Here is a 27,661-nt window from a genome sequence, read left to right on the forward strand (position 1 = left end):
CACTGTCGCGACGCCCACTATGCAGGCGTGGAGGGTGGGCGACCAGGGCGAGCTGCCATCACTCTGCGTGCGCCGTCCGAACGCACGCCCTGACCCACGAAAATGTTGCTTGACCGCGAAACACTCCGGAGCGATGGCTGTTACGAGAACTTCCGAGTCTCTGAGTTTACTTAAGTTATCGGGCAATGCCGGTGGTTTCATTCAGTCAGTCGAGCGGCCAGCCACTTTGCCAAGGCATAAGCACTCGATCCCGCATCATGCGCCGGGTCGATGGGATTGCCGTGCACCGCGGTGTCTCCTAAACTAAAATATTGATATTAGTCTTCATCAGGCCGAGTCCCCTTGTCCCTTACGAAGTCCAAGTAAGGCCGCTTTGATTGTATGTGTACTTCCCAAGTGTCGCGAGTCGCTCACTTGCGTTGTGTATAGAGAAGGGGTCCACTCCCCTACACGTCCGAGGGGCAACCATTTGTGTTTTGCGAGTTGTCAGAGGTCCCGCGTGGTGTCGGGTGACGAGTCGCGGCGCGCGCCAGGGGGGCGCGGTGCGGACTCGAAGAACGCGGTATTGTGCGCACTGAGTTGGCATTACGCCGACGGCCATAATAGGTCCACACACAGCTGTACGCGATGTTGTGGTGCCTGCTCACGAGTCCCTGGCTGGCTGGAGACGTCGCCGAGGTTTAGAGTGGCCTAGCAATATTGGCCGCGTGCTGCATGTACGGAGCGGAGGTCTATTCCCCTACGCGTGCGGGAGACAACCGTCGGGCTTTGTTGTTGAGTGCTGAGAAAAGCCCGCCTGGTGTTGAATGACGATTTGCAGTGTGCGCTGTAGAGATGCAGTGCACATGTGAGTAGCGCATTATGAGAACGTCGTCTTGTAGACAGTAAGTTCGGATGCCATGGACGGTCATAATTCTCCCACGCGGACAAACCTTGAGTGTCGCTGCCGTACGCGGTGTTGAAGCCCCGGCTTCCGAGACATTTGCGGGTTGGAGACGCCGCCGAGGTTCGAGGCGGCCTAGAAATAAATTATGCGAGCCTGGGGTGTTTTGCTGGGGCCGTCACTGACTACGCAGAACTGGGAGAGGGGAACCGAGTTTTAGGAAGAAGGAAAACTGTTTTGTTTTCAATATGTTTGCTTTTAAGAGTAAGCCCATCCCTTTGGGTTGTGGCTTAACAAACCTTTAACTCTCATTGGCAACTACATCTGTGGGACGGACCAACGACCCTATCGCCCTTTTTCGTTGTCTGCTTGAGCTATAATAATCGGGACGATATGCTGTCCCTCAAACTGGGCAGAAATCAGTATTGCTGATATATCAGTGAGGCTCCGTACCATGGACGTTAAAACGTATCTGGGCTCTATTGAGACAGTCGAAGAGTGATACTTTGTTTCTCAGTTGTTCAAGTTGTAATGCATTTGTTTTATCTGTCATGCATATGCAAAAGCTTACCTGTAAATATTTATCTTATATCTTATCTTCTCATTTTTCTGTAAATACATTATAAATATTTCTTAAATTTATCTGATCTCCATCGCCTCTTGTCTTCACTTGAGCAACAACTGCCGTTCATCGTCCGAGAAACTTCACGTTCTAACGGAGAAGCAAGAAGGACAAGAGACAAGCGAAACTTTGCTGCCCCTTTAGCCCTTACAAAGGCAAGGCTCTTTGCAGAAACACTAGCTCCAGAAACATCTCTTGTTCGTCCACTTTTAATCATTTTAAGACTCCGTCTTTCTCCGAATCTCTGTCTTGGTTGAAGACGATGTTAAGGAATCTCGGCCAGGAATCGAATTTGAAACCCTCTATTCAGCATCTAAAATGCCACAATTTCTGGGTCACTGCCGAAGGCGAAACTGCACGTTTATGCTAACATAATGTTTGGCTTTTACGCGTTAGCATATCAGTCCAACAAGTAATAATCTATGATCCTCCGCTTCACACCTGCTCCTCTATGCCGGAAGAAAATATTTATAATCCGGCTTTTCTGTACGGTATTAAGGCTGGTCCAAAATTCTCCAGTGCTAACTTCAATATTCCGGATGATCAAATTCTTTTTCTGGACATATTTTGCCTCCTTGGGAAATGGTTCAACTTCAGGTTGGGTAACCAGACACTACGACAGAATATAGTTTAGCGTGAAGATCACTGGCTCCTTTTGGCGTGCAATTATATTAAGATCGTCCTCAACCGTTCGCACGCTTTTGGGAAACTGTTAACCGCAGCGCCAGTGTATTTCGTAGCACTTTCCGAGGTCGCATATCTATGGAAAGTGGCACTATTCTTAGGATTTCTGGTAAGTATGCATGGTATCACGACTCATCGGCTTCAGTTTCACAAATAAATGTGCCGTAAGGTGACTGATTATAAAGTTCATTAGCATATTTTGGTTAATTAGCAAAGCTCTCGCTGAAACGTTTTTTTTTTTTTTTACTGTTGATGCCCGCCTAGCCACGTAGCCTATCTGCGAAAACAGCAGGGGCCGAAGTAAGGCATACATTTTTTTTTTCAGAATAAAAACGAAAAGCATACGATAACGGGAGTTATTTCTTTCTTCTTTTTTTAGTAATCGTGTTGCTAATATCGAGCTGTCGTTAAGCAAACATGAAATTAAATTTAGTCGGACATATTTCTTTTAATCTGATACCTGAATCAGTAGGTTTGCTAAATAGATAAAAATTCCGTACTTCTCGCATGGTCTGCTTCGTGCAACATGCATCCGGCTTCTCCTTCTCGACGTGTATATATATATAGCTGGGCGCTCGCAGTGGTGGCCTAGTTCTGCTTACTAGCGGCTAAGTACTCGCGGTTAAGTTAACGAGCTCATGCAAGCGTTAGGGCCGCGCAGGTCGCACTAACCAAGACAATTTGCAGGGGGTCACGGCTGGCAGTGTATTTAGTCGTAATCTCTGTATCACATCTCTTACTATTTCTTAACACTGGTGGTGGGCAGCATGCAGTGTACGTGATAGTCTTCCTTCAGTGATACAATCAGCCAGTCACTTCCGCTTTCTGCTCTAACGGCACGCAAGCACCGGATAGTGTATTTGGTTGACTCCCTGCGTAAACTGTTTCGTGTATCGCTTATGCTCTCTCATATTTGTGAAGTCTGTTCTTTAATTTCTTACTTATTGAGCTTTGTGGGCTTTGTCAGCAAACCGGATGAATCCCTACTATGGGCATGCCTTATAGTGGAGCTTCGACGCTTAACACTGCTTGCTTATTAAGATGGGTCGCTTATTACTTAGAACCGTTTGAATTTTTCAGCGGGGTGTTGCCGTTTTCGTTAATATACGGTATCTGGCGATAACAAAGTGGCGCGGGCGGGTTGCATTGTTGTATTGTCGTGCTGCATGCTACTAAAGTATTACTGTGGCACAAGTGTCAACGTAAAAGCCGGTTATGAAACATTTCAGCTATGGTTAGTGGGCACTGCCTTCCAAGAAAATTAAAAAAAAAATGAATTGTAGGATCTTGGGTGCCAAAACCGCGATATGATTATGAGGCACACCGTAGCGGTGGACTTCGGATTAATTTTGACCACCCGGGCTTGTTTTTAAAGTGCACCCAATGCACGGTACACGGGCATTTAGGCGCCGTAGGTATGCGTCCGCCGTGGCTGGGATTTGATCCCTCGACCTCGAGCTTAGCCCCTAGAAAATTAAGTGTTAGTGATATGAACGCTCTTACTTCGTTGACAACGATGCTTGGCTTTCGACAGAGCGCTGCTGAATGCGTCTGCGGGAGTTTTCCGCACTTTCGAGCGCTACGCCGTGAGTTTACTTGTTCAGTCAGATAGGTTCAGCAATGATAAAAAAAAAAAAAAGTAGCGCACACGAGACGCACGAAAGAGATGAACAGATAAAACACGTTATGCACAACATTTAATCAGGCTACTGCTGGCGTGCCTCCGGTTTTACCCTAATTTAAGGTACGTGATGCATAATAAGACATAACTTTCGTTTCTGTTTAATATGGCGGCCTGCAGTGCCTTCACCATGCAGCAATATGGCGGATGACAAAAAGTGTATACGTTTTGTTACTGCAGTGATGATGCAAACAACATTGCGTTCGTTGGTCAAAGAAACAAAAAGCGGATTCTCTCTTCCTCTCGTTCGGGCATGGCGCAGAAATTTATCCTTTTTTCTTTCGGCACGACGAAGACGGCCAACCTAGCCATTCAAGCGGGTGCCATTTGTAAGCCAGTTGGCCTCGTATGAGCCGCGCTCGTCGTCTCATTTGTGACGCGTCCTTAGGCCTCGACCAGTAGTCCCAGTGGAAGGTACTGTGACTGTACTGTGCCGCTTGCCTTGGCTGATAAATTCCTCAAGGAATACTTGCGTCGTTTTGCCTATTAAGCGATTTCGCGGTGCTTTTATGCACACGTGGCCTGTCAATAAAGGCGCGCCTGCTGTATGTACTGGTGCGGGCCCGCGCATTTATTTTATTTTGGCTCAAGATTTCAATAAAGGCCGTCTTGGCCTATCTGGACTTAAATGAAGGAGCGAAATGCCTGATTTGGCTTATCTGTGTTCACCTGCTAACAGTGGCAATGGCCAAGAGATCTTATCCACAGGGACGGCTCTGAGGCGGGCGACATTTTAAACACTGGGTGGAAAGCAGCGCAGCGACTGACGCATAGGGACTTGGTGTGCCAATGGCCCCTTTATCGAGAACTGATGGAGCGTTCCCGGAGTCGCACTGTGCAGCACGGAGTGTTGGAAACCTCCGACAGGTGCATATAACGGCCAACACAGTCCGGGGTCGGCGGTGCTCCCAGAATAGGAGCACCGCCTCGCTCCTGCGTCGAGGTCGGATCGTATCAAATCGGGACCGAATCGAAAGCAAAGGCGCGCCGCACCCCTTGGCAGAAGGAGGTCGTCAAGACGTGCATAAAGTGAACATAAAGGCGGAAGTTAAGAACCGCGATGGAAAGCAAGATGAAGAGAACGGCCCATTTTCACGGTTTCAAAATAACGGACGCGCCCAGAAATGTTTCTCCTGTCATCGCTTCAACAGAAGCCGGCCTCGGTTCTGGGTGCTGAGACCGCGGCTGTGTTGAATTGTCGTTCGGTCAAATGGCCTGAAGAGGCACGTAGCGCAATTCTAGCATGAGTGGCGACGCATTCAAAAGTTACACGCTGACGCACTGGGGTAAAGCCTTATCAGATTTAACAACCCTTAACCGCCTAATAGATAAGCCTGTTGAGGCGAAGCGGATCTGTACTGAGACATCGGTGTGCATCCGAAGGCCACTGTTTGATGCAGTTCAGCCATAACAGATTAAAGATTGAGACCCTTTCTTCCCTGTGCGAAAAAAAAAACAACTTGCTGAAGGTACATGATAACAAAGAAGAGCTCGTCACCCCCCATTTCCAGCCATACGAACGGTTGAAACATGCCGACATATTTATTGATCCGGTGTTCTACTGAGTGTTATATTTTGTGTCGCTATTCTCTCTTGTTACGCAAATTTATTTAGTTTGCCAAGTGACAAGAAGTAGCCGGTGCCCACCATAAAGGCGCCAACCTCTCCTAGCATTCACTTCAATAAAACAAAAAGCACAACATGCGTTAGCTTTCCTTTATTTATTCTGTTTGATAAAGAGGTCCACTTCTTCGATGTCCTCGTGCGCGGCTGTGATAGTGGCACTTGATACGCAGTCACTCGCAATCGAGTTATCTAGATTGCTCCCTTTTGAGTGTGTCTATTTTCTGTGGGCAGCACGCAATAACGTTACTTGCACGTCAACACTATAATCGCCCGTCTCCCTGCCTTGTCTCATGCTTTTGCTTTGTTTCGACTGCGATTAGCAGAGAGCTTTAGCATTGTCGTGCTACCACACGAAAACGTACCACGCTGCCCCGGACCTGCAGCAATCTTCCGGGCGGAAAATTTCAGCGCACGTACAGACTGAATTTTATACGGTGAACGCGGCGCCCAAAACTCCAGCATTGACATTTCACGCTTTACCCTACGCACGAGTGAAAAGCCAGCCACTCAAATTGTGTGAAGGAAAAATTACCACCATCGACCAAAGGTGGGAGGGCAAAAGAGTGGTATTCCTGCGATGACAATAGGAAATTTCACGCGTATCTTGACTTGCAATACCTATAGCTATAGTCGGTGCGCTGAGTACTTGTCGTTATTATATTCGTAGCATAAGCGGTTCACCACTTCAGCGTTATTTCGTTTAGACAGGTATTAACACGAACGAAAGAATTGCCGCTTGCTTCGGCGCAAGGTCATATTCGTGCTAGGCCAGCGCATTACTACTGAACGCGTGCATGCGGGTTCATTTACAGTTTGTTCATATTCTCACGCAGGAACGCGCAAGTCTCACGTCTGTATATGCCCATATTAAATTCAGCGAATAAATTTTTTGAATCAGGACTATCTAAATGTTACTACATCTTACTATCGTAACGTTGTTCACGTCAAACGTTGTATTTGTGGCGATAACTAATCTCCTCACCATTTTCACATATTCGGGATTCCGTAATACCTTTTGTTGCCCTATTTCCGTGGCATTTATGCGCGTGTTTGTGAGTGCTGTTTGAAACACGCCGCCAACGAGAGTCGTAATTCCTACTTCCGCAAGGAATATTTTATAAACTACCTATAGAGGCGCATTCGTTTTTGTGTATTTATGTTGTGCATGCGTACTAGAACTTCAGAACTCTTGTCGCTATATTCTTGCTGTATTCTTTGTTTGAAGTACACCGCTTGTTTCACATCTGTCGATTAGGAGGAGTAGCCGGCACCGTCCACATGAAGGCACCAACACGTCCTTGAACTCAAATAATAATAATAAGAAGAAATATAAAAAGAACGTGTCCGCAAATTTCGAAGCACTGTGTCCACGTGTGTGGCCATGTGTTTGCTCTTCCCTTGCTCCAGTGCAGGGTAGCAAATCAGAATTTTTTCGGATTAACCTGCTGCCTTTCTCACCCCGTATATATATATATATATAATCTCCGCCTGGTGGCACGCGCACTCTTCGTAGACAAGACAAGGAGGGACGGGGTAATACGATACGACTCCGCCGAGTTCACGTAACGCACAAACGTGCATATCCGTGGAATATGGGCTTTACGGCACGTGCTGTCGTTGAAGGAAAGCAAACTAGGGAATAAAACCTTTCCTCATTTTTCAAGTCGAGAGCAAGTGAACGTTCAACGAATGAAGCAAAACAAAATAGGAAGAAAACGTAAGATGAAAAACGAGCTCTACGGCACGTACACCTCGTCGCATCCGTCGCGATGCGAGTTCCTCCCGAGACTTAAGGATTCCCGGAAAGGCGACGGCGAGTTCATCATACTATGCATGCCTGGGCCGGGTGCGGAGTTGCGGAATCTTGAAGCAGCCGAGAGTTGGGAGGCCCACGTTTGGGAATAATGCACGACTGGAGGGGCGCTCGGCGAACGCGTGGCGCTTCTCGCAAACACCCGCCCGGCTCTTCCTGTCGCGCTTTTCGGTTTGGACAGGTCTCGAAGAATCGCACGACCCCATCTTGGATAAACTGAGTCGCCAGTCCCGTACTCTTTCCTTGTGACCATACTTGAACCCGTGGTGCTTCATACTACGCCGACGACGTCAAGTCGTCGTCGTCAGGTCACACCTTCCACTTTGCTCTTGCCGTAGGGCGAAGAAAAAATCAACGTTCATGAGCTCAGCCACTGCGTTGCTCGCTCTGCAGACAATTTAAGCCCTCTTCCCAGCAAACCGGCTTATATAGCACGACATTCTGACCCACACGGTAGCACCTCTGTTATTTGTAATCAAACTAAACGGAAGGGACGTACGGACAAAGCAAACCAAGCTTCGTGCCATTAAAACAAAAGCAAAACAAGAACAATGAACGCAGAACGTATGGTGGTTGTCAAGAGTACTCGGACCACGTCGTGCTTGATCGGCTTAGCCGTTGGCTCCTGCCGCCTACCGGTCTCCTGTCGCGCACCAGATGCTCCAAAACTCTCAACAAGAAAAAGAAAAGTAGGCAGACAGTTTTCGCGCGCTCTCTCAAGATCCTGGGAGCTCCAGGTGTGCTTGCACGAACCTCGCTAACACTCCCTGGCGACTCCATCTGTCAGAAACGATGCAGCTTTGGTACATCGCATAAAGACTGTACAGCCGCCGAAACGCACGCTTTGAGCGCGACAACCGGGTCCTTCCGGAGTTCGTGCGCGCCAGATGCTAAGAAAAATGATAAATGTTCGGGCTAGAGATGCTGTTTGAAGCCAAGTCTGACTCGAGATGCACACCTGAAATGCTGTCCAGCCATATAGACGCTTTCAACTCTCGACCTTTTCAAACGGTCTGCTTTTCTTGATCAAGCCCACTGGCACTTAGTGTGTAAGTTCGCGCGCGTGCATGCGTGCGTGATGATGATGTTGATGACGGTGTATAGGGTCTATTGGCGCAATGGCCAGGGATGGACAAATAGCGCCATGCGTATGTGTACGCGCATGAATTAGTCTGTGGTTATAAATTACTGGAAAGATGGTGAAGCGGTTAAAGTGCAAGAATGCACGTAGCAGCGTCCACTAACAACAACAAAATATGTATCTGAACGCGCGCGTACGGAATGATCGGTGCGGACGATGTCAGCGTCTTGTAGCAGTTTCGATAAAAACTGATTGGTTAAATATTCGTCAGTAAAATTTCGTTTTATCAGTCAAGCAACTCGCATTTTATGCACAAGAAAAAGCAACACGTCTAAGGTCTATTTTCAGCCTGAGCTACAAATAACGTTTTGATAGAGACCCCCGCTCAGCTGTGTACGTTTGCTATCACAATGAGAGCGACAAATAGTTTCCTAGCATTATTTCCTTTTTGCCAAAAAAATATAATGACGGGAAGACGCCATGTAGCTTGAAGAAGCAACTGTTAACGACTATGTAAAAAATAAAATAAAAAAAAATTTTTCTGTTCACAAATTGGTATTACTCCAAAGACGCTCGGACACGTCCAGATTATCATGTTCAAAAGTGGTAGGAGCTCAACTGATTGTAACGGCCGCACGGGCTTGGTTGTTTTGGCTATACCATTTCGAAGGGCATGTAGGGGACATGGGTCTTAAATGCAGGGTCCTGTCGGCCTTGCGTTCCCGTACTGCGGCATGCTCACGGTGGGCACTATGTGTGCGTGCGCTTGGCGCTTTTTAACTGCGTGGTTTTGCAGAAGCAACCTGTGAGCAACTGCGGAGCCAGGCGCCATGTTAAACATGTAATGTTTGACATGCTTAACGCTTCCCGCCGCAGTTGCATGCAGCCTGCACCTGCGAATTTTACTCCGATTGATGATGATGTGGTTGCCTCACAAAAAAAAAATATTAAGAACCTTCATATACTCGCGCGGCTTTTATCGTTTAAAAGATCACCATCGACATTTGCACGTAAAAATGTTGACCTTGAACAAGTTAGCGTTTCGAGTGTTTCTGAGGACCAATTTGCCAGTGGTCCGTGCGACCGTGCAGGACAGACTCGCCCCACGTGTGCGTCGAATACAGGAGGCACGAATCCTGGCAGTCGGCCTTCGTCAAAAGAGCGAGAGCGGTCTCCGACGTGCTCGCCAATTCGTCGTTGCTCATTTTCTGATTGTCGTGGTTGTATTTCATGCGGCACAACGGTGACAGGCTATGGGAGCCACGGAAGCCAAGGAATACAGAATCGAAAAATACGGGTTGAAGAAAATAACAGCAAAAAAGCCCGTGAATAGGAGGCATGGACCAAGACAGCGAAGGTCCCGTCGCCAACCATGACAGCCGCCCATAATGTTTTCTTATGTGGACGCACTGCGCTGCTTCTGTTTGTCTCCGTCTTTCTCCGCGACAAAGAGCCGTTGACAAACCGTTGACCTCGAGCGAACGAATGCGACGAGCGTTGCCACCGGGCAGGTGGCCTTTCCGTGGGAGAGGGCGGATGACAGACGCAGGGGGGACAGTTGGCGGCTCGTGACAGAATGACAGAACAGAAAAACCCGGAAGTGTTCGGTTTTTCAGCCAAAACAAACAGGAAAAAACAACTTCAAAACAAAGCAAAAAATATAACGCGGATTGTCAGTGGCAGGTGTTCCGCTCGTCGTAAGGAGAGCCTTACACAGATTGTGTGCTAATTGCTGCTTAAACAATACCGGCATTTTCCACCCTGTATACCCGCACTTTCGAGACGGTGATGGTGGCGATCTGTTATGACACCGTGTGCTACTACAGTGCTTTAGTTCTTTTTTTTAATCGAATGCCTCTGCCCCTCAGCTTGCGGGTGCTTGCTGCTGCCTGCTATGTACCGCGATAGGCCTGCATCGGACCGACCCTACTTTATTATCAGCTTGCGCAAACATTTCGTCCGTGACGTGATGATCACGAAGCTCCTTTTGCACATTTGCTTTTCAAAAAGTCAGAGGAACGCACCAATGTTTATAGCGCATTTCTTTAGGACGTAGTATCCTTCCCGTCACGTGTCCTCGTTTTTTCTACGCTGTCTTTAAATGTGACTTTCTATACCAGCATGCCCGACTGACCGTTTTGTCCTTTAACGCGTCATGGTTAATCATAGCACCAGAAGGCGTCGTCACCGGAGCTGCTTCTCGCCTCCTACGCTCTCCGACATTCATGTATAAGTAGACGCTACTTCCACGTCGGTTGTGAGAAACTCTCTAATCGGTAGCCATATGAAAAGCATACTTTTGCAATGCCGCTACCGCGTCCCTCTGGTCGCTCACCTCAATTTCCAAGTAATCACAGTTGTATTAACACATATTTTTGATGTTGTAGAACCTCGTTAGCATATGATCTTCGCTCGTGTAAGGATTGCTCTTTGCAGACATGAAGGTTGGAAAATATAATTTAACCTGATGCCAAAGTTAGTCTCCAAGTGCCGATCCTGGGGTCATCGATGCTATCATGACCTCCTGACGCAGTAAATCTTGCTGACGTCGCGTAGCAATAAGGCTATAGGTATGATCACACTGCTCAAAAGTGAAATAAACAAGGGCGCTGGGCGCATTTCTTCTGTCTGCGCTCGTATGTGGTCGTCAGCGTTCGCAGTAGCGGAGTGACCCATTGTATCATGACATCATGACGCATTCGCTTCCTGCTGAATACCGAAACCTAACTGTTTTGTAGAAACAAAATATCTATTAAGCTGGTCAGGATGCTCTGACGTTTGCCACTATTTTTTCTAGGCTTCAGAAGGCTTAAACTTCATTTAAAGTAAACATAATAATAATTCTAATGTGTCATGTCAATTCTCCTTTATGTGACAACGACATATAACACGGCGCAGTCCTGATTGTTACAGTGACTCGATATTGCAGCAACAATATTATCTGGGTCGACGTGCGTCGAGCTCTTCTGGATTGAATTGCGAAGGCAGTGCACAGTTGGGAAGAAGTGCTGAAAAATGTACTGATGCTGGCTGAGGGAGCTCAGAGAAACGCACAGCTTTCTCCCTGGGAACACAAAATCACCCCAAAAAAAAGACTATAAAGTCGATGCACCGCGACAGCGGCAATTGCGAGCGAACAGAACGATTGTCGAATCTCTTAGTGACAATAGAGGAACTCTCCTATCCAGCAACGGGTCACTTACTTGTTTCCTTCCCTGGTGAAGCGTACGATTTGTACCTAGCGATCGAATGCAAAGCACACGAGAAAAATGGCCGCGGAACCAGCGAAGTCCAAATAAAGTAATAAAATAACAACAAAAAAGGGAAATACGGCCACATTACCGTGCGCTGGCTTCACGGGACGCTAAAATGTCTTAGTCTACGAGTAAATTTTCTTTGATCTTTTTTTTTTTTTTTTTTTCATGCAACGTCGAAATTGAGTGCGCGTAGTCAAGAGTTCGTCGTGTACGGTTCCACTCTCTTGGTCTCGGCCCTTTTTGCTTTCTGGTGAATTTTACAGCATGCCAGAAAAGAACTATGAAAGAGAGTAAGAAAAATGAAAGTAGGGCACGAGAAACGGACGTTCGAGGCTTAGCGAATACGTGGAGCGAGAGTAACGGGGCCAAGCGGCAGACGCGGTGGACGCACTCCACGCAAAAGAAATCGGGTCTGCCATGTTCGAGTCGCGCGGCATCCATCGAAGAATGGAATAGGAGAATCGGAGACGGACTCAACCCTTTTGTTTGCTACGTGGCCGTTTGCAGCTGCTTTTTCATGATTTAATATTACAGCCGGCGGTACCGAGCTTTCGTTCCGCGCTTGCACCGCATTGTGAATTTTTTTTTTTTTTTTTTTGAGCCAGTCAAGGCCGCCGCGAGTCAGAAAAGGCGGTGCGTCCGTCGGAAAGTTTGAATGCAATTGAGCCACCGCGATTCCTGCCGCTTGGGAACCACAAATGTGGTTTATTTCTTACCAGCATTGAAACCAGTACCTTTTGGTGACTAAAAAAGACAGCTTCGAACCTGAGTGTTGGAGCGTGTCCCTGCGACACGATTGCATGCAGCCTTCTTGTGCGTAAGCTTGTGGTTGGCATTCGTGGTTTGAAAAGCTAAGTGCGGAAGATACGACGCACGAACGCGGTACAAGAAGAGATATCACAAACATTCCTGTTCTTTTCATCACTCTTACGACTATGTTTTCTAAGCCTAACTTTTCAAACCATGAAACTTCGGAAACTTAACGCACTGTCGCTGTCCATGTAGGCGAACTTTCAGCCGAGCTTCCAGGGAAACTGCTAAGCTGCCAGCTTGTTTGGACAGCACTGTAGCTAAACCTTAAACCCCTTTCCCCGTGTAGGGTAGCAAACCGGACCTGCATCTGATTGACCTCCCTACTTAACGTTCCTTCTTTTCCCCCTCCTCCTCCTCCAGTGTAGCTAGCGAACGCTGTCTTCGCGAAGCTGTTTCATACCCGGTTCCGTCAAACCTGAAATGAGACTTAAGGTAGCCGCTCTTTGGCGTTGGCGTCTGTTCAGCCGTCTGGGATAAATATTAGAATACAACCCAGGATATAGATGGTATACGGCGTGCGCTTGACGCTGCGCAATTATATAATAATAATATAAGCTTTCCGAGGTTTGAAAGAAATAGAAATAAGATGCTATTCACAGGCAGACCACTGCGTATTAGGACGATGTCCCCATGATATGGCTGGTCACGTAGAATTCGCTATGGGTAGATGCGTGCATATATATTTTTTAGACTCTAGAGACGTTGTGTCGAACACGTATGTTGCTACAAGAGATCACAACTCTCAAATAGGAATAACCAGGAGCAGGCTCAGGCAAACTGCGTGGATCTCCAATAATAAATACAATCGGCACAGAGCCTGGTGAGGGGAATAAACCAATGGCGTAAATTACTGTTCAGCAAGGTAATAGTAGCACAGAAATAGCACAGCAAAGTAATATAATACTGTTAAACGTGCTTATATTGCGCCTAATAAGTACTTAAAAAGGATTTCCTAATTTGCTAAACGAGCTCACCTTTCCACCTCACCTTTACCTCACCTCTCTACCCAAAAGAGGGTGGGATCTATAGCTTTGAAATGGCGCTCCTAGGGGAAAAATATGCACAAATGCGTTTACAAAACCGCAAGAAAAAAAGAGAAAGTAATATGAAATGTTTCAAAACTACAGCTTTATTAGAATTTTTCTCCCCATAAAATTATTCCGGTATGTGTTCCATAAACAGGTAAGAAAAAAACTATATAACTGTAAAGACGGCACTTAGAATATGATGACGAAAAATGCTGAAGCTAAAAAACAAGAACTGGAAAAAAGAAAACAATAATATTTAAGAGGAAAAGCAAATTTTAGAGGCAAATCGAGCCTCCAGGCGGAGCAGCAGTTTTGGCTTATCCATGATTCATCTTTGCTTTGCCTTTTTACGACTGTTATGCCGGGCGCGTATTACTAAACGGCGTGCCTGGTTCCCACTTCACTGCTCCCCCAAAAAATTCGGTTTATAGGTAGCTGCCTATAACTCCTGGTTATAGCCGTGTTTAAAGCCATCTGCCCCATCTCTCCTCTTTTGCGACAAAAAGTTTGCGACAATGCACTGCATAATTCTATTTTCTTTTGTATAAGGAATAAAGATAGAAATGCCACAGTTGAAAGCCCCGTCGCATTGTTTCTTCGTAGAAATAATTCAAGCTTCCAATTCGACACGAAACACGTGTTTAAAGGCACGTCTTGCGCTCGTTTGAGTCGAGCAACGGCTGTGTGAACAAACTGCTCTGTTTGTGAGACCTAACGTCGGGTTTCGTGCGGTCACCACCTTTTCTCTCTCTCTCTCGCTCTTTCTTCGTAGAAATGAAGGCGGGGGTCTTTCGCCCTGGCTCGCTCACACTGACGGAGGCAGTGGCCGACGGGAACAAAGACATGGCTTCCGTTGACACAGGAAATGGGTGGTGACAGGCGGTTTGAACGGCACCGGAAGTTGTGCCGGGCTAGTAATAATCCCGAAACACAAAAGCGGACTGAAACAAAATACAGAGCTTACTGGACAAGCGGAGATGAGGCAAACAAAGGCGCGAGTGCTTTCTGGTGGGGCTCTTTATGTTCCTATTGTGCGAGCACGGGTATGCCACTAGGCGAGCGATAGCCTAGCTGTTCTAAGGGCTCATAAAGAAAGGCGGCCAGCATGTGGCTACCAAAGAAAAGATCAAGGCAAAAATACAGTAAATTGTTTCTTTTACGCGGAAGCAGCTCTGTTTCCCTTTCTCTCTCTCTGTTTTGTTCGTGAGAAAATCGTGCATGTTCAGCAGTGCAGCAGGAAGAGTTCCGCGAAGTTGAAGAGTGAAGAATAAACAACGATGATCTCACAAATGCAGAGCGACTGCGGTATGAGAAAGATACATTTGACTGCGTCTAAAGCGCGCTCTAAGAAACGCCTGTGGATTGCAGATATTGCAGATGCTAAAAAAAAAATGCGGTACTCTGAAATTAAATAAAAGTACACGTCATATTGATGAAACTGGATCCAATGTTTGAAGGTTCGTTCGATGCTTCTGCGCTTTCTGAACTTAGTTCACAGGGTGCTGCACTTCGCTAGCCCTTTCACCAGTTCAGCATATCTGTATCACGCCATTCGTTTCACTCAGTGCAGATTTCGTGCATGACGAGTTCACAGAATTCCCGGCACTCGTCAGAAAGGTGGCGCAGCCTTCGTACAGTAGGTGGCGTGCCGGTTCCGCACCAGCCGGTCTTGTTTACTAGCAAGTATGCGGCCTGTAGGGTGGGCAGCACAGCAACAAAGACGGTCAAGCGGAAAGTCAGAGAGGCTGAATTAATCTCATGGGTGGCGGCAATGGAAAAGAAACCTGCCATGAGTAACTACTTAAGAGGAAAAAACGAAATCAGGAAAGAAACCATTTATGATAACTCAAAGGGAAGCTCATTACTTTTCGAAGCGAGATCGGGATGCCTTAGAACACGCACCTATAAAGCGAGATATAAGAAGGAAGAAGAAGCATGTGCTTGCTGCGGTAAAGCTAGGGAAACGACGGAGCATGTTTTATTAGAATGTGAAGATGTCTACCCAGCGGTCGATTTAGGCACCACTGGCCTCGTTGAAGCCCTTGGGTTCAGCGGGAACAGTGGTAAAGCAAACATGTCCGCAATAGGCATTAGTAAGAGGCGATTGGAGGATTGGTGGAAGAAAGGTATGGAAACGACAAAAGACGGAGACGTACAAAAGCACAGTTCGCAATAGTGGATCAGAAAATTTGGGCGCGGTAGTTCATAGTGTTTTTTTTCTTTTTTCATTGTTTAACCTAGGTAGGACATTAAGCGGTATAATAGCAAGAGCTTGGTGGCGCAACCCACCACCCCGTTCCAAAGGGGACGCTCATAACATCCATCCATACATCCAGCAAGAACTGCCACTGCACTGGCGGGAACTATAGCTCACGAAGTGTAGGGGGATTCGAAGGGACCTTATGATTTGCTTCCCTAAAGCACGCTGTAGTTAAGGGACATGACAGTGAGGTTCACAGTGAGATTTTTTTTTGTTTACACGTATTTCGTACTCCCGAACGCAGAATACCGTGACTTCCAGAAAATTTCGTGCTGTTTGTGCGAAATGGTAGGCCCGGGAGGTGCTATGACATCTTATTAAAAAAAAAAGAACTGACTTATGTCAGATCGATGCAATTAAGGTTCCTCGGCCACTGCTCGATGCGCGGCGTTTTGCATTCAGAGAATGAAGCCGACTATGAACTTGTTAATTTCTATGTTGGCGGCGATGTTTAACGCTTCAGGCGCGATCTCTGCCACCCCCGTCGTCGCGTCTGCCAGCGGGGACGAGTCATCGTGTGCTTCTTTCTCGCAGCTCTAATTAAAACAAATAGGTCGCCGTTTAAGAGGTTCTGCGGAGCCGAATGATGCCACCAATGACTTTTATGCGTCCATTTGTTTTGCATTCGTTCGCTTGGTTGTATGCTTTGGACGACTGAGTGGTGACACATATGCACAGGTCACGCGGGCAAAGCGTTTGAACGCAATGAGGCACTACTATATTGCAGTACAGGCATAATGGGAAGCACACGTCACCAGCACCAATCGGAATATTTCCCTTTGAATACAGTGGACGCATTCATGTTTGCTTGGAATTGCATATGAATGCGAATGCTGAAAGAGTGAATAGAGTATAGTTAGCATAAAGAGTGCTCTTTGACTCTAACGGAAATTTTCCAGTATTCAGTACGTGCTCGTAACACTCTGAAAACGAAGAATCTAGCTAGTGTCGCCTTCGTTCTCTCCATTGATATCTAACTTCCTGTGCACCATGCGGCAAAGCACCTTGACGCGAGATGAGTGCCGGACTTTCGTAACAAGCACCGACGCGAAAGGGCAGAAAGCTCGAAAGGAGCACTTACTTTCTCATAACGTGTCTCACTGAGCAGCCTTCCGATTTGCAGAAGCTGCGGCATAGAAGCACAAAAGGCGTGCGTCACCGTGTGCATTTGTGAGAGCATCTGCCTAAGCCTATATACATCAATGTGCTTGTCAAGGGTTCACAAACTTTGCACATGTCGGTTCAAAAAAGACAAAAAGAAAAAGAAACAATGCAAATTCTGACCGTGCCACCAAAAGTGGCCGTCTTGACCTGAGCCCTGCTACGACTTCCTGAAGACAATGGCGGTAAGCAGACGTCCGTGGGTAGTTTATTGTTGGGTGGTGCTGACAACGACGAAAACAGGCCGAATCAGAAGTCCGGCAAACATCGTGTAACCGACAGCTTACGTGCGTGTGCCATCAGGGTTACCAGATTTAGCAATTAATAGCCAAATGGGGCTACTTCTCGTTCGATGGATGGATGGATGGATGAAAAACTTTATTAGGGTCCTTTAGGGCGTGCCCTAGCGCGCAGCGGGCCGCTCCCACGTCGGGACAGAGAGGCCGAGCCTCTCCGCCACGTCGCGGGCCCGTTGGACAGCCCATAACTGTTCTTCGAGGTTGGGGCTGTGTAGGACAGCATCCCAGCGTGAAGAAGTGTTACTATCATCGCCGCGTAACGCGGGGCATCGCCAGAGCATGTGAGGTAAGTCCGCTAAGTCATTGCATAGTGCACATGTATTTGTCGTCTGAATTTCGGGGTACATCTTGTGAAGAAGTAGGGGGTTTGGGTATGCCCCCGTCTGTAGAAGCCTTAGTGTCAAAGCCTGAGGTCTATTGAGTTTGCAATGTGGGAGGGGGCAGATCCTCCGAGCCAAGTAAAAGTGCTTAGCAATTTCGGTGTACGAGAAAGGAGAGTCCCGATTGCCAGTACCCCCGGCGTCACGTTGCCCGGTAGCTACGCGGTTGGTGATCCCTCGCGCAGCTCCGTGTGCCGACTCATTGAGGTTGGGCGGGGCACCCTCGATCTGTCCCATGTGGGCTGGAAACCAGATCGATGTGTGTGGCTTGATCTCTTTGCTTCCTAATATCCCTAGGGCCAGCTCGGATATGGTTCCTTTGGCAAATGCCCTAACAGCTGTTATTGAGTCACTGTAGATTGATGTCCTCTTGTCGTCCAATAAGGCCATTGCTATTGCAGCCTGCTCTTCGAGTTGGTTCGAAAATTTTCTTTTTGGCTGATTGTCTATTTTAGGGCTACATCTTTTAAGGCAAGGATTACCTCGCGCCGCCGCCTCCTCGTAAAACATATGCTCAAGAAGTCTTCCTTCAGTTAATCCGCGAAAATTTTTCGGTTGGAAAAGTGCCGCCGGTTTATCGTAGCCTGCATTGAAAGTGGGCTGAAGTGGCTTCCTGCGAATCTGAAGATTCTGAGTGACCTGCAGCTATTAGACTCCCCCCCCCCCCCCCCCCGAAAAAAAAAACATAAATAAAAGAAAAGAAAGAAAAAGAAAGAAAGAAAGAAAAAGAGAAAGAAAGAAAGAAAGAAAGAAAGATAGAAAGAAAGAAAGAAAGAAAGATAGAAAGAAAGAAAGAAAGAAAGAAAACCTATAGAAATACACCTTCGATTTTGTCCATCGCTTATTCGGTAGTTTGCGGGGACCATTTAAATTTCTGCGTTAGAATCTGCGTATCGCCTGCTCCAAACGAAAGTCGACAGCCCTGAAGAAGTTACCCCGCCCATAAATGAATTCTGAGAAAGCACGAGAGATGCAAGAAACATCACCTCCAACCCGGCCTTCCTCCTGATGTCAGAGCTGGCTCTCTCTCTGTTGTGACTGACTACCTGTGTCAAAGGCCGCCGTCGAACGAGTGTTCAGCCAGGTGTCACTCTCTAAAATTATCTGTGATATGGGATGTCTAACGAGACATTATCATCATGATCATCATCATTTATTGTCCCTGAAAGGCCCCTGTCGGGACATTACATAAGGGGGTAGATAATAAAACAAAGATAAAGACACGATAGATAATAAAAACAAAGGTCATAAAAATATAACAATGCAAAACTGGGACATAAAAAGAAGCAAAGAACGCGATAGTTAAAACGGTGCTTGTCAATATTGGCTTTATGCCACAAGCGCCACACACGTCGGCGAATGGTTAGGGCAGCAGGGCGAGTACACAAGGGTTACAGGGAAAAAGAAAAAAAACTCAATACAGAAAAAGGGATAAAATTATATATGAACGCAAATCGGAGCAAAGAGAAACATGTCAACCCAGCTGATTTAACAATATCGCCTTAACCCTTGTCGCGTCGTGCTCATTAGTTAATGAATCGGGCAGCAGGTTCCATTCTTCAGTTGTGGTCGGGAAGAAGGACTTGTTAAAAGCATTAGTGGAGCCACGAAGTCTTTTGGCGCTATTTGAATTGAATAGGCGGCGCGATGTACGAATGGGAGGAGATGTAAGGGAACCACGCAGATAGGGGAAATTGAAATATAATTTATGTAATAAACACAGGCGTGCAACTTTTCGTCTGAGAGCTAAGGAAGTGAGGCCAAGTGATAGTTTAATGGAGCTTACGCTGGAATGAAAGTCTTATGTCGACGATATGAAGCGTGCTGCACGGTTCTAGACGGATTCAAGCATGGTAATTAGGTAGGACTGATGAGGACTCCAGGTCGCGGATGCATATTCAAGCCTACTGCGGACAAAAGTTTCATATGCCAGTTTTCGTATGTTAGCAATTGTTCTTGGAATCTATTGTATTGCATCGTTTATTGTGTTGCGTTCTGTTTTGTGAAAATGACATTAGCTATAACTAGGCTCAATGCATACCATTGCTCAACGCGTTTGAGTGACGCCATTTGTGTTCTATTTGTGTTTTTTCTTTGACAAAAGTAAAAGCTGCATTATGCTAAAGACCGAATTTACCTTATTACCAACTTAACTGCGAGCAAAGTGCTGCAGGTAATTTTATTTAACATCTTTTTTTTTTACCCGCCGTGGTTGCTCTGTGGCTATGGTGTTGGGCTGCTGAGCACGAGGTCGCGGAATCGAATCCCGGCCACGGCGGCTGCATTTCGATGGGGGCGAAATGCGAAAACACCCGTGTACTTAGATTTAGGTGCACGTTGAAGAACCCCAGGTGGTCGAAATTTCCGGACTCCTCCACTACGGCGTGCCTCATAATCAGAAGGTAGTTCTGGTACGTAAAACCCCATAATTAAATTTTCTTAACATCTTTTTTTATTATATGATGTTTAGGAGATGTTGTTGCCTTTAATTGGCGCCGGCTGCTCCTTTTCACATAGGGATAAAAAAAAACGAATAAATCGTAACAATAATAGTAAAATCATAACACACATTCCGGTAACATAAGTACACTAATGTCACACTATAACCAAATCATAAAAACACGAAGTCCAGTCACGTAAGTAGACTAATGCCACACTAAAATTCAAAGTCAACTCAGTACAGCACGGAGTGCAGTCGCACCTTTTTAGTGGTTTATCCTGTTGCTCTAGCGAAAGCCTCTCGTGAAATCCCGTTTTTCTGTTTTTCGTGGAAAAAAATCTATAACATGTATATTTCCTTGCCGAAAGCAAATTTTTAATAGGCCTGGAATTACGTCACGAAGCAATTAGTTTTTGGCTAATTTCGGGCTACATAATATTTTCGATTTTGGCTACTGTTCAGCCATTACGGAGGCCAGTTTGGTGATCTGTGGTTGGGGCAATCCGGTAACCTTGCTTGTCGTGCTGGTTGCGTGAGTAAACCGTTGCTTCGAGGGTGGTTTACCCACAGAGCCGAAGAGTTACCTCAACGCGAACCTCTGGCGCATGCATGTGCGTACCCAGCACGAAGATTTCATCCCAATAATACGATGAATCCCGCTTTGTGAAAACGCTGCTACCCACCAGATCGTTGTGTGAAATGGGAAGTGATTAGGAAGAGATGCTACGCCCCAGAGCAACTCACCAGTGAGGCTGAGGTCAAACGATAGGGCGTCGATGTTCACCAAGTCCTGCAGCGTCCTCCACGTGAGCGTGACCAGCTTGTTCTGCGACAGGTCCACAGTCCGCAGGTTGGGAGCGCCTAGGAACATGTTGGCCGGCAGCACGCGCAGGCGATTGTACGACAGGTACAGGATCGCCAGTTGCGGAAGACCATCGAATGCTAGCGGGTCGACTTCGTCGATGGAGTTGTACTTGAGATCCAACTCTGCTAGCATGGGAGCGCCTCCGAAGACTCGGGCGCCTAGCCTGCGAACCTTGTTTCGAAACAAGTCCAGGCGGGTGAGTTGAGCAAGTCCTTTAAACGTGCCCTCGGTGAGATTCTCGATGGCGTTGTCGCTGAGGTCCAACTCGCTAAGACTGCTCAGGTGAACGAAGGCCATGTCTTCGATAGTGGTGATCTGGTTCTTCTCCAAGTAAAGGTGCGTAAGGGAGGGCAGTTCCGTCAGAACCCCAGCAGCTAGTGCCGTCAGGTTGTTGTCGGCGATCTCGAGCTTGCGAAGTCGTGGTAGATGGGAGACCGCCTCCTTGTCCAGAGCTGTGATCTCGTTGGAGTCCAACGAAAGCACCACCAGTCGGCTTAGGTTGTAGAAGGCTCGTTTTCCCAGCTTTCCGAGGTTCATCTGGGAAAACTTGAGCTTCTCCAGGCCGGGCATTTTGCTCAGTGTGTCAGTCGGCACGAAGTCCATCTTGTGAGTGCCCGAACCGTATGTTGTGAAGCCCAGTGACTCTACGGACGCTCTTCCTTCGAAGACCTTCAGGAAGGCTTCATCCGTCGCGAATTGCGCTGTGATAAAACACTGCACCTCAGTTGGGTCTTCTCCATCGCCTTCTTCGACGTTGCAGCGACAGTACATGGGCTGATAGGTTGAGTCGCATAACTTCGGCGAGCCATGTCCTGCGGCTTCGGACACGGTTCTTGAGTGGAAGGCAACGACTGAAAACGCCAGTAGGGTTGCGTACCTGGGAATGCAAAAGAGAGACGAAAATGCAGATGACCATTTAACAGTCTGTGTTAACTTGCGCGAGTTTTTTATTTGTATTTCTTACTTTCGTGTCAAAACGTAACGTGGAAAGAATGGAAAAGAATTTCATCATTCACCGAAAGGGCAGGTCCTTAATTTCCAGCGCTAGTAGGATGGTAAATGTGCGTGCCCCCATTATAAACAGCAGAGAACTCATGCTGGTCGTTCGTGACATTTCTGTACAGTAGGTGGCTGCTTTAGCGCTGTTTAAGTTTTTCAGAACACCATTAGCTCTTCTATTGCAATTAAGGCTCATCACTGACAAATGCACATCTTTTTTGCTTTTGCTTTTGTAGTACTGCCACGCTCATTATAGAGAAGCTGCTGAAAAATCAGCGCCGACAGCCTGCATGCTTACTGCTTATGTATACTGCAAATAAAATGAGTGATTCCATTTGTTCTTCATCATACGATGAACCCAAAGCCAGTGTTATGGCTTTCACTTCTTGTGTATGTTCATCTGAAAATTTATAAATTGCAAGTTTTTTATGACACCACTTACTAGATGTTATATCCAAGACTGCTTATCAGTGTTATACATGTCAAGTTGTGATAACTGAATGCCATAAAGTGATACGATGACCAGGAGAAACGAACGGTTCGTAAACAGCAAACGAATATGGTAATGATGATTGTTATCGAGATCGAGGGTGACTCTATACACGGGTCACACGCAATCTTGAAAGCAAGTCATGAGTGTCGTAAGCAGGCTTCTCAATATAGTTCGGTTTAATTTCATATGTGATCATAATCAACTTTCGCTATGCTGATGCTGTGGAAAAAGCGGAGGTTAACCTTATTTGTGTCAAGGTCGTTGTGACAACTGCGCGCGGGAAAATTTAATAACTGGATGATCTGTTCAGCACGGAACAGCTATTCCCTTTCGTCAGGCAATACAAAGGGGCAAAGCGCGGACAGGCTCAGTTGACCTTGTTTCGAAAGGAGCGCCACTTATCGACATATCGATTTGCCAAGCCTCGGGGCAGCTCCAAGGACCATCGTGGCGCCTCCTGTTCTAGCTCCGTGCATTATGCTGCTCAGTTGTCAAGGGCCGGCCCGACCCTTAGCGTAATCACGACCTCTGGTGCCGACCGTACGTCGTACAGGCACGTACCAAAACTCCGCTTGACGAGTAAGAACGAGCGTGCTGTTATACCCTATGTTCAACGTAACTTGCGAAAAATTAAAAAGAACTATGTTACTGCCACGTAGGTGGACTGAAACACGGTAATGTTTTGTCGGCACTTGGAACAAGTCGGAGTATTTTTTGTATTTTGCATAATTACATCAATATTTAATATTAATTAATCAACTCCTCAAATATTTAAAAAGAAGTGTCAGTTAGAAAATTGTAGGCCATGCTGAAACATTGCCAATCCAGCTTTCTGTTGCTGAATACGTGCTACATAAAAGCGTTTTCCCAACCTGAAAGAAAGCGCGCGAAACACGGAAATGTGCCGCATGACTAGTCGCGAGGCACTTTTACGTAGCATAAGTTATGTGGGACACATGGTATGGTGTGCTGAAGCGTTGGCTGCAACTGATGCGTTTTCATGTTTGAACTAAACATTCAAAGCGACCTGCTAGGCACAAAATAACAACGCAACGCGTGGTGTGTATTGTTTGTTCTTGATATTTTTGTTTTCATCGTGCCACGTTGCTTCTTTTAAGTATTGAACGAATAAACACAGACTGACGACATTGCTGATCATGAAAGAAGTGGAAAGGTGCACATAAACCTACAAACAACGTAAACGGCCAAGCAAGTTTCAAAGCTATATATAGCCGTTTCATGGTGCAGCTCCTCTTCCTTTTATTTAAACATTGTTATTGTTGTACTACAGCCTCAGTTCTTTTATTTGACACTTCATACTACGCTGCTTACTGTCAATTAGAATTATTGTCAGAGTTGCTACATTAAGACGAAACAAGCCAGCAAGACGTTTTGTCGTTTTTAGTAATATTATTGCAGTTGAGTGATAAGGTAAGGAAGTTTCTTATAACCATCTCCCATCTAGTTCCCACACCCGAGAAAAGAGTAATATTCGCTCTTGTCCAACTGAACGCGGCATGATGAGATGGACACGAGTCCTGAGCAAGGAGGACTCGCCTTGATGACGGCCACCAGGTAGGGCACAATGCTGCCTGGTGGGGTATAAAGAATACAGAGAGGCAGCGAAAGAGAAGAAAGAAAAATTGGATTAAAAGAAAAATGCCTTACCTCCAGCAGAACATTATGTGTATGTTCATTATACCCAGGCAGCCGGGCGCAGGTAAAACGTGGATTTCTTCGATACGCAGTTGATTTAATTAAACGTTGTTGCAAGCAATCTAGAAGTTTATACATAGAGGTGTGTAGTATCCGGAGATAACATTGTGGCGCCATGACTCTCTCTCTTTTTTTTTTTTGTCGCTTCCGAAACTGTTAAAGAAGGAAGAATGAGGTGAAAGAGCACATCAAGCCTTCGATTCTGCAGGTGCTTTCAGCTGCTTAAGAAGCACACGGCCGCCTTATGCGCAATGCCCTGAAGCGTGACACGTTGAATAGGCGCCAGGATCGAGAAGCGTGCGCGCTGGAGGCCATCGCTTAGTCGCCACGTTACGCCTGGCTAAGGATGAGTCGAGTAGCTTGTTTTGACGTGGTTGGCAGGCGGCCCAGAAGTTTCCGGCTGAGACGTGCCAACGCAGAGTTCCAAAGCAGCGATTTGCCGCAGATTACAGACATCACGGCTAGTCGTCTGTGCGTTATACGCACTAACTAATGAACACAATGTGTGAAGCTTAAACGAATACGGTGGTTACGTGAACAGCCGGACAGTGTACAGCTGCTTCTGCGCTGGAAGCACACTTTGTGCACGACACGCTGAACTCGCATTGTGCGTTTCCGTACAAAAGGCTTTTTTACGAAAGCCTACTCATTTTTTGTCGGATTAACAGGCACATCTATGTGGGACTCGTGCAACTCTGAAGATACAATCGAACACATATTGTATTTTTTTTTATTGTTATATACGGAATCGCCACCTGAGGGCGGTGTGAGCGTCGTCCTACGAGGAGTGGATTATACCGGCAACTGGATCAATGGATTCCGACAGGGTCATTCTGCGCTCGCTTTTGCTTTCGCCAAGGACGCGCAGCTCCTGGGACGGCTCTGAACACGACTACCCCCTCCGCTTCCTATTCCGCATAATAGGCCTTTGAGCCATCCCTGAATGCAGCTTATCATCATCATCATTGTTATAACGTCTAACACATCATTCATCGGGCTGTGTTTACGGACTATATAACGTCGGCAGTTTTCAGAGACAAGCATTCTTGCACTATGGAACCAGGCGTCCAAGACTTACAAAGCAACGCGGGCGTTACACTATAATATCGACTGGCTTCGGTGATTACTTGTTGTTCACCTGTTACACTTATTACCTATAACTATAGTAGGATACAACTTTAAAAAAAAAACAGCGGTTGGCAACCAAGGTATACGGAGTGCGCGTGGTTGTGTTACTCCGTCAGCCTATCACAGAAGCAAACAAAATAGCCGTCATGCGACCTTTTCAAAAAGACGTCGTAATTGATAGCTTCGGAGCGTCTGCTGTTCCTGAAGAGCCTTTTCATGAAAGGAAGCGATGAGGTGTGCCACAGACATGGACAAAGTGTATGGAGTCGCAGCATTTCACTCTTCAAAAGTCCGCGATACAGTTCTTTTCACTGCTGAGCCCGTTTTACTCATGAAACGTCACTGCCAACTGAAGTGAAACTTGACAATAAATAGTTGCAGCGAAGTAAGCGTTTTATTTAAGTTCAATAAAGTACTAGGCTTTCACCATTCGACTGTGATAGACGAGTGAAAACGTATAAAATTACACGCTATTGATATTATTTTTGTGGTTAACGTCTTATTTGAGTAACAGGGACAGCTTGAAGTACGAACTATTTGGAGCCTTGCGGAGGAACACTGGCTCGCGGTTATGAGGGCGCGGGCGGGGCTTCGCTGCAGACTTAAGTTGGATGCAAGATATATATATATATATATATATATATATATATATATATATATATATATATATATATATATATATAGTGTGTGTGTGTGTGTGTAGAGAGAGAGAGAGAAATAGAAGACAGGAAAGGCAGGGAGGTTAAATAGACGCACGTCTGGTTTGCTACCCTGCGCTGGGGGAAGGGGTATGAGGATGAACAGAGAGAGGAGATAGAGCAGTTTCGCGCCCATGTGAAGGTTCGTACCGAATCTACACACGGTTGCCAAAACCTGTCGACTTGAGGTATTTCAGCAGCGCTTTCGTGGCATTCTGTGCCATCGACACGTACGGCCATGGTCCAATTAAGGATCTTAATTACCGAAAATGATCTGGTGTCCAGCTGGTTCAATGCTGTCCGGAGAGCTTCAGGCTCGAGGTCGTATTGGGGACAGCTACAGAAGATGTGTTCAATCGTTTCTGTGCTTCCACATGACCAGTACATAGGCGCATCACCCATTACAATGCGGAACGAGTAGGCCTTCGTAAATCTGAAGCAGCAGAAGCTTGATGTGGGCGAGTTGATTTTGCATACTTCAAGAAAAGAGCGCTACGAAGACGCGGACTAAAACGCGCCTTGTCCGTCGTACATGTTCCTCTTTTAGTCCGCGTCTTCGTAGCGCTATTTTTCTTCAAGCCTTCGTAAATGCCACCCCGAGCCAGAGGCGGCACAGTACTGTCGCGTCAGAGCGGGAAACATTTGATGGCACTTGTAGCTTTAAGGATGGATCCTGCCTATGCAGATGAAACTTCGGGAGGTTGGGAGAAGACCAGTATTTGAGTGTCTATAGAGCTAACATACCTAAATAGGATAGCAGTGGATCATACAAACAATAGTCTTGCATGTTTCTCGCCGTACTGAGCTGAAATAGCATACCTGACTGTCGTGTGACGCGAATTTGTGCAAGTAAGCGTGCTTTAAGGTAATGCGGGATCGGACGGCAAGCAAACCGTTATATGACTTGTTACTCGGCTACTATTTTGGTAAACTGCCAATGCATATTGTCGCTTAGAAGCAACAATTCAACTGCAGTCAATCACGACGTTTGGTGTTAGTTTATTCAGAAGTTGAACCGCTTCCTTAACGTACATTCTAGAGCAATTATGGAGGACGCGGGCATGGGGGTTTGAATAAGCAGCACCACAGGTGGCAAAATTTTGTCAGACCGTCGTGCTATGTCAGCTGATGTAAACACACGTCACCGCACCCGGCGCTTACTTCGCGTGCACCTTTTGTCAGCTCTTTCAGGCCTCCTGGCAAAGTTGCGTTTGCTCTGCTGTGTTGCGGCGGCTCAGTGGGGCCGCTTTTAGTGCATTCACGCAATACAGATTCTTCAGTCTGCGCTTCGATCACGTTCGTCTCTCACAGAAATGTTTTAGTTATGCCCACTTGTTCTTTTATGACATTGTGTCCTCCGCAACCTAACCAAATAATTAACGTGCTATGTTTACTTCTCAGAAGTCAATGTGATAACTGTATTGCAAGGTCACGGTTGTTCGTTTATATTAATGTTAGAAATTTTGAATATGTTTCTAAGGCGCGTGGTTGGTACAAAACGAAGAGAAAAATACGCGTCCATGGTGATTTTATGCTGTAGGTATGATTTTGGAGGACAACACAATAAGGACAACGCGCCATTTGATGATTTACATTTGCCAAGTGGTCGTTACCAAAAAAAGAAAAATAGTACTTGCGATTAACGAAGAAAAAGAAAAGAAAGTAGCGCATTTTCCAAGAATAACGCCGCTAATATCATTTTTATATCAAGAACTGTTTAGGATATTCTTGTGC

At 46.4% G+C, this 27,661-nt stretch overlaps 1 protein-coding gene across 1 annotated transcript in view; it reads right to left on the reverse strand.

The window, feature by feature from the left end:
• LOC126531689 (uncharacterized) overlaps window positions 1–27,661 on the reverse strand; it is a 51,393-nt gene that overhangs the window by 14,810 nt on the left and 8,922 nt on the right. Inside the window, exon 2 of the mRNA XM_050179355.3 lies at window positions 20,773–21,770. Within this exon, the coding sequence (XP_050035312.1) occupies window positions 20,773–21,770 (998 nt within the window). The remainder of the gene's footprint in view (window positions 1–20,772; window positions 21,771–27,661) is intronic.

Source organism: Dermacentor andersoni, chromosome 5 (assembly GCF_023375885.2).
Source record: "Dermacentor andersoni chromosome 5, qqDerAnde1_hic_scaffold, whole genome shotgun sequence".
Taxonomy (NCBI): Eukaryota; Metazoa; Arthropoda; class Arachnida; order Ixodida; family Ixodidae; genus Dermacentor; species Dermacentor andersoni.